The 7,916-nt window shown below is 38.5% G+C and overlaps 1 protein-coding gene across 1 annotated transcript in view; it reads left to right on the top strand.

The window, feature by feature from the left end:
• PTPRB (protein tyrosine phosphatase receptor type B) overlaps positions 1–7,123 on the top strand; it is a 124,155-nt gene extending 117,032 nt beyond the window's left edge. Inside the window, exon 34 of the mRNA XM_056130741.1 lies at positions 1,200–7,123. Coding sequence (XP_055986716.1) covers positions 1,200–1,222 — 23 coding nt within the window. The 3' untranslated portion in view covers positions 1,223–7,123. The remainder of the gene's footprint in view (positions 1–1,199) is intronic.
• The last annotated feature ends 793 nt before the right edge of the window (positions 7,124–7,916 follow it).

Here is a 7,916-nt window from a genome sequence, read left to right on the forward strand (position 1 = left end):
CTCTTGGCTTTGTGCTCAGGAATTACTCCTGGGAGGCTCAGGGGACCATAGGGTGCCAGTCATTGAACCTGGGTCAGCTAGCCGCATGCGATGTAAAGGCTGTACCCACTGTACTATCATTCCATTCCCTCCATTTCTTTTTTAAAATTCTTTTTTGATGTGGCTGGGATTGAACCTGGGCCAGTTGCCTTAGTCTCTGTACTATCTCTCTGACCCACTATCTCCATTTCTAAGTGATCTTCAATTCTCAGCATCTCCTAACTTGCATTTAGTTCTCTATACCCCCTCTGCCTGCCTGCCTAGTCATTGTGTTACAGAGTTAATAATCTGTAAAACACAAATAGATAAGAGATTGCTATTTAAATGAATCCTTTTCTTAATAGCATAACTTTTTGTTATAATTAATTACCCCCTAAGCTATCTGTGTAGTAAATTAAAGTTATTGCCTGTCAGATTTAGACTCTGGGGAATTTTAGATGTTCCTTTGTCTTGGCTTGTTTTAGAGTCTATTTTTAGAGTAATCCTGAATGCTTCTGAAAGAAGCTAACTATAGTCCAGAAAAGGGAAACCAGCAAGCAGGCCTAAACCCTGGAAATAACTCGCATAATCAAGCTGTATGATATTGAGTGAGTTACTGTATTTCTGCTTTCCAACTGGAGGGAATAGGGGCCAGAGATGTAGTATAGGGGTTAAGGCACTTGCCTTATATACAAACTACCCCAATTCAATTCCTGGTTCTACATACAGTTCCCTGAGTACTGACAGGAGTGATCCCTGAGCACAGGGTAAACACCAGAGGTAGCTCAAAGCCATCTCCTCCCAAATCTAAAACCAGAGAGGGTAGAATAAAATCTCTGGCCCGACTAATTCTAGTCCTCTGTTCCTTTCAACATAATGGGATGGGAGAGCAACCTAAATCAAATTCAGCCTTTGTCATTTTTTTGTTTTTATTTTGGGGAGCCACACCAAGTAATGCTCAGGGGTTACTCTGGCTCTGCACTCAGGAATTAACTCCTGGCAGTGCTTGGGGGGACATATGGGATGCCAGGGATTGAACCCAGGTTGACCTCGTGCAAGGCAAGTGTTTTACCTACCCTACTGTCTCCACAGCCCCTGCTAGTCCTTCCTATTTGTAATTTTCATCAACAAAAACAAATGCTCACATATTCTCTAATTACAGTGTCCTTCTTTCCTTTCAGACATGGGCTACTCAAGGCACTGAGAATGTACCTGAAGATTCTCCTGGAGGAAAAAAATCTACTCTGTATGATTTTAAAACATACAAACAAAAGCCCTTGCTCCATGCCTTACATAGGTGCCAGCAATTTCTGTTGATACTATGTATAATTTATTAATCTGGAGAATTTTTAAGAATTTATGTAATTTAAAGGTAACAGATATTATTGTATATAGTTGTATTTTGTAGTTTCTTCTGTAAATATGTATTTTTTCATACTGTTGAATATTAAGCATTACATAAGGTCTATTTTTTTTCCACACCAAAGTGTTCATGGATTGATCTACATAAGCTAATTCAGCCTCCATGCTAGGACTACAAGTCAGATATCTGTGGCAGTGGTTTCAGGGGAGATCCCTTGGGCCACAGTCTTTACTTGTGAAATTTCTGGAATGGTAAGGCAGGGCTGGAGAGAGTTAAGAGTATGGCTGACTTGGCTGCAGTGCTGCTCTGTAATTCTGGGTATTCGATGCTATCTGATACAAATACAAATAGATACAAATAGAATTGCCATCAAATGAATGGGGAAATGGTGCCTGGAAAGTCACCCAGCACCAGATCTAAAAGGTGGCTGTGCCTAAACTATTTCGCCCCCTTTCTCCTGCCAGAGTTTAAGCCAAAATGGTGAGTTTAGGGACTGCATGTAAGCCCAGCTGCAGGGCTGAGGACTCAGAGAGAAGGATCCAAATCAAAGGGAGGAATTATTAAGAACAGTACTTCCTGTGCTCTTGACTGGGAACATACTGCACGTGCCAACCATAATAAAAGGAGATGATTCCCTGTGTTCAGAGCGTGACATCACCCTATATATCCACCCTATCAAGTCAGTGTGGGACAGGGACATGCACTGCATCTTCCATGGGGCTGTGTTCCTGGAAGAGTCCACATGGAGATGAACAGATTCAGTTTTCCCATTTAAAGAGAGTCTGGTGGCAGATTGTACTCTGGATCCAAGGACCTAATATCAACATTTTCATAGGCCTGTCCATAAATATCACATCTCTCTCATTTCAAAGACAGGCAGCAAACACAAACCTCGGTGGTGTCTAGTGGAAAACTTTCCAAAAGACTTCTAGTGAATGGTCAAGGTCAAAATATGAAGTTGTTACTCTGTTTTGTTTAATGTAAAAGGCACTCTACCAGGTTTCTCTGCAATATTTATACCTGTTTATGCTATAACAGGGCTAGAGCAATAGCACAGTGGGTAGGGTGTTTGCCTTGCACGCAGCCAACATGGCCGACCTGGGTTTGATTCCTCCCCCCCTCTCGGAGAGCCTGGCAAGCTGCCAAGAGTATCTCGCCCGCACAGCAAAGCCTGGCAAGCTACCCATGATGTATTTGATATGCCAAACACAGTAACAGCAAAGTCTCACACTGGAGACGTTACTGGGCCTGCTCAAGAAAATCGATGAACCATGGGAGGATAGTGACAGTGACAGTGATCCTATAAAATATTTCAATGAGGTAAAATGAGGACATTGATTCCTTGAGGTTCAGTCCTGAAGACTCCCTGGGAAAAATTTGAAAAAGCATCTGTACTGTGGAATCCTCCTGGTTACATGAGAAAATATGCTTCTCTCTCTCTCTCTCTCTCTCTCTCTCTCTCTCTCTCTCTCTCTCTCTCTCTCTCTCTCTCTCTCCAGACTTAAGTAGACATCATATTTGTTGGTTACATAGCTGCACATTTGCAGGGAGGGTACATTTCTTTTAAAAATACATAATTTTGCTACTTCTCACAAAGTCCCATATGTAATATAACGGGTGTGACTGGCATAGCATTAAATATACCTGAGCTAGTTATATAAACCTATTTTCAAACTGGAAATTTTTCCTAGGACTATTTGAAATTTAAAAACAAAGTTAAAAAAAACTTTGCAAGGTTGGATGTGAAGAAGAAGGTTCTAAGTTTTCACAGTGCTGAGCACCCTTGTGAAACAGCAGGATTAGACTCTTATTCTGTCTCAGGGAACCAGGTAGATCTTTTGAAAATGGAAAGGAATGACATGTTTGTAAATGTGGCAAGCATATCACTAGGGAGATTTATGCGGTGTGCTGTCAATTAGAAATAACTTTTCCTACATTTGTAAATATAATTTTGAATGAACATGGCTCAGTGCATATTAATACATAGAAAGACAAATTCATTTTTGGCTTTTCATTGATTCTATAAACTTTTAGGAAAAGCCTACAACCTGCTTGATGGCATCCTAGAAATGATATGTTTTGTAATACAAAGAGAATGCGTCCTCACCATAAAGTTAGGGTTATAGTCTTTATTTCCAGTCGAGCTTGAAAAGGGACTCAGCAGTGTAATAACCAAGGAATCCCGGAGCCAGAGCAATAGTACAGCTGGTAGGGCACTTTCCTTGCACACGCTGAACAAGTTTCGATCCTCAGCACCCCATATGGTTCTGCAAGCCTGCCAAGAGTGATCCCTGAGCACAGTAAGCCCCGAGCACTGCCGGGTGTTACCCCAAAACAATCAAATAAATAACTAAGGAGTCCAGGCCAGCAACCCAAAACCTCTCCCACAGTGCAGCTGCTGCTGCAATTACAGGCAGATGATTCTAGGAGAGAGAACAATTTATTGCACACACCAGGAATGAAAACCATAAAAATCTACACATCTGCAATGGTAAATAATGCTGGCATACCCTGGTCTATCTGGAGTGGAATCAGAGCTGTGAAAATGGAAATGACATGGGAAAATTGTATGTTCTTTTTAGTCTAGTCCAGGAAATATTAAATTCTACCCTCCACCTGTCTAATTTTAAATCTCCTTAGCAACAAATATTTCACTATCTTCTCTCTACTGCCACACACTAAATACATAATTGATTTATTTATTAAATTTAGGAGGAAAAAGAAAGTTTCCTTGACATTCAGCTTGATTGGTTGGATTTTAATTTCATCTCATCACAGCCTAGGACTTGGTAAACACCCATTTCCTGCCATGGTGGGCTTCCTGTGTGTGCACCTGTGTGAACACACTAATCATCAGGGCTTCAAAGTGCTCTTGAGCTATCAAATCTTGGGAGAGTCCTGTCTTGCATCTTAATAATAATTCATCCAGGTTCTTTATAATTAACTCCTTTAATCTCTACTCATTAAATCAATTTTGTGTTATCATTCCGTTGTTTTCTGGGTTAGAGCAAACTTCTCAGCTCTTGAATCAGATTTTTCAAAGACTCATCTCTCTATCTGGGCTTATACACATTTCCCCTAACTCAGTCACCATTCCTTAATATTTCTGAGTCCACTTTTTCACTTGTCCTTTTCTTTCATTTCAGTTATCTCTGATTTACAATGATGTTTACTGATGTTGGTTTTGGGGTTTTTTGTTTTTTTTTGTTTTACTTTTGCAGTACAGGGGATTAAACCCAGGGCCTCACACATAAAAGGCAACTTCCCTATCACTGAGCTACATCCCTGACCCCCCCTTTTCCATTTTGAAGATATTTGCTTTCCTAGACAAATATGACTTTCTTTTCTGTTGATTTTATCTCCTATGGACCCATTGGTATTTTTATAAACTTTTCTGGCTTCATATTAGAAAAAGAAATGGTCATTTTTAAATAGTGCAATGTCTTTCTAGCACTCGGACATTTGGGAACAGTCTTTCACTGATTTTGTTATCAACTCTTAAAATGAATCCCCAAGCAACATGGAAAAAAAAACCCGTAGTATTAGATCACTAAACAGCTGTTCGTCAATACAAAAATAGGCCTTATATGTTTTACTTCATACTCCAATTCTCTTCCCTTAATGTTTCTTATATTAACAGGATCCAGTTTCCTATAATGATAAGCACTCCCAATAATTCTTGCAATAAAATGATCAGCCATATATCAACTTCTCATTTTCTTAACTTTCTGATTATTTTTTTCTGGTTAGATTCCTGAAATTATAAATCAGCCTGATTTGTTTGATGGGTGGCATGACTGAGATCCAACTCAGTGCTGTTCTGGAGTTTTACTCTCTAACTTGCGTCCAATCCAAGTCCATCTAGTAAAACAATAGTTAACCATTTGTTTGTTTGAGGTAGTGGTTCAAGGATTTTCCAGGTTCCATTTTATTGAAAAACTGAAAGTAATTGACCTATCAAGACAGTGGAAAAAGAATCAGATCCTCCTTCAACAAGTTCACAGTTAAAGAATAGAGTGAATGTGGGGGGGGGGGGGGAGGGAAACGAGGGTAGAATCATAGTGGAAAATATCATTATTAGCCCAAAGGCACTGGTACATTTCTGAGTACTTTTAACCCAAGACTTTGAATCACATGAAGACATTCATCACATGAAAATATTCAGAGAATGTTTAATAGAAAAGTAAAATATGTAAACCAAGACTATGGAAAACAAGCAAAATGATACCAAAAGAGGAAAATATTTGAAAAGAAGGATTGTGCAAGATGTCAGGAGAAAAAGAAAATGGCATTCCTTGTGTCTAGACTGTCCTATGAAAATGTCACATCTTTTCATTAGGACATATCATTTTTTGGAGGTTCACTTTGACTACATTAGTCAGATGATTTACCAAAATGAATTGAATCGCTAGTTTTATAAATTCACTGAAGATGGAGTTTCCAGACACACTTTGATTCTTAAAGTGGTTGATGCCTTTGAAAATGTTTGGTCTTTTTAGTTAAAATGCCGGGTAATGTTTGATATAGCCATAACAGCAAAAATTCGTCCTGTTCTAAAAATGTTTCCAGCAATAGAAATATTTCTAAATAAAAGGATCCTCTTGACTTATAGGGAGGCTCCCCAGAAATAAATGTATGCAACCGCAAGAAAGGAATTTTGGTTTTTTTAAGTGTCTGTACAGAGACGCCCAAGAAATGAGGAAATTGTGGGTGAATGTTCCTAAGGTGGAGGCTTATGTAATGAAAATAAGAGATCTATTAACAGATTTACCAAAGATTATTTTCATAACCTATGTGCCAATGAAATGATCTTATATAAGATGCCAAAATAAGTTCTTCCAAACAGTGAAGATCGACAAATGTGTTATGTCCCTTCTAGAATATTCACAAGTCAAGGGTAGTTGTGGTTGATATTTGCCTTAAATCATTTCTTTCCAGGATTACCATCTTCATACAAAAAACAAGTTTTCTTGGGGCTGGGAATGTTGTATTTTAATAGCTGAGTATGTAGATAAATAATTCAACAAGAAAGGAGCACATGTAATCATGCTGGTGGGAGTCTAGCGGAGCCTGAAGGTGTGTGCAGGTCAGCGGGGGTGCATGTGTAGCCTTCAAAGGCACCACCTCCTGCTCTGGTCCGGGTGGCAAGGACCCGCTTGCCTGGCACCAGACCTTTCACCTGACAGTTGCTGAGCTCTGTTCCCCTGTGCTGGGCTCCTCCTTGGCTTATCACTTTTGCAAGGACGAGGACCCAATCTTTCATCCCTCCTCTCCTACCTGGGAGAAATTAACACAAAGCTCAACAGTCGTTCAGCAAATACATTTTGAGTGGGAATTGCTCCCGACCCTACACGTCGGGTATAAAGATTGTCAGTGACTGATGCTCTTGTCCATGGACATTCATCTGACGGTTCCTTGACTTGTGTAAAGCTTAAATCATGTAAATAAATACAGCAACTGAACTTATGTTCTGTAATAGAGCACTTTTATATTTTTACTACCATGTACTCTTTTGCTGAAGATATGTTTATTTAAAATGGCAGTAGATTAATCTATTTTTTCATACCATAGTATCTACCCACAATATTGTTAACCAATCTCTGTGAATGAAGAACTTCATTAGTATTTCTATTTAAAGAGTATAATTGCCTAATATATTTTCATACTTATAATGATGGCCAACACATTATCTACAGAATATCTTATACTCCTCTGTACAGGAATAAAATTGCTATTTGTTGAGGCGAGTGTCCTGTCTTCTATTTACCTATTTCTCAAGTATCAATTATAGTCATCCTGCTCAGGGAAAAAGGCCAGAAATGACTGCTTGTAAATGAGAAAAATTTTCTCAGCCGTTTTATGCAAAACATGGTTGCTTTAACCTTGACCCCTGTGAGTGCTGAGCTGGTCACCTTGTGTATTATGTACATATAAACTCTCCAGATAACTGTCTCCAATTGCATTCTCTACATTTCTGTTCTTCAGTTCATTAATAACCAAAATGTCACCTGCAACCAGCAGTGCCAGTGTATTCTCAGAGAATGGTCCCCGTTGGGTCACCCTGAGGCCCTTTACATAGGAGACTGCAGAGTGACATTTGGGAAAGAGCTGCTGTACCGATTTCCACAATTATTATTTTGCCCTTTGCCTTTCTAATATTTTAGTTGAAAGATCAGTGTCCTTCAGAATTCCACTATTTCATTTTTCTACAACTTATACATAGAAATATTTTAGTATAAAATATTGAATTTATATATTATATAAAATTTGTTTTATATTTAAAATATCTTATTTTTAACCAAACATATCTTTTAATAAATATCTTATATTTTAGTTTTGGGTATTTTGGGGAAGAACTATTTTTTAAATTTTTTTAAAGTAGTTCACAATATTTATATTAAATTTAATATTCAAACACCATTCCCACCACCATCATACCTTCCCACCACCATATTTGGGATGTTTCCATCCCGAACCTCAATCCCTGCCCAAAGCAGAACCAAAATAATATATTTTGTATTGTTTGTTATGAAAA

This window comes from Sorex fumeus, unplaced genomic scaffold (genome assembly GCF_029834395.1).
Source record: "Sorex fumeus unplaced genomic scaffold, SorFum_2.1 ptg000081l, whole genome shotgun sequence".
NCBI lineage: Eukaryota > Metazoa > Chordata > Mammalia > Eulipotyphla > Soricidae > Sorex > Sorex fumeus.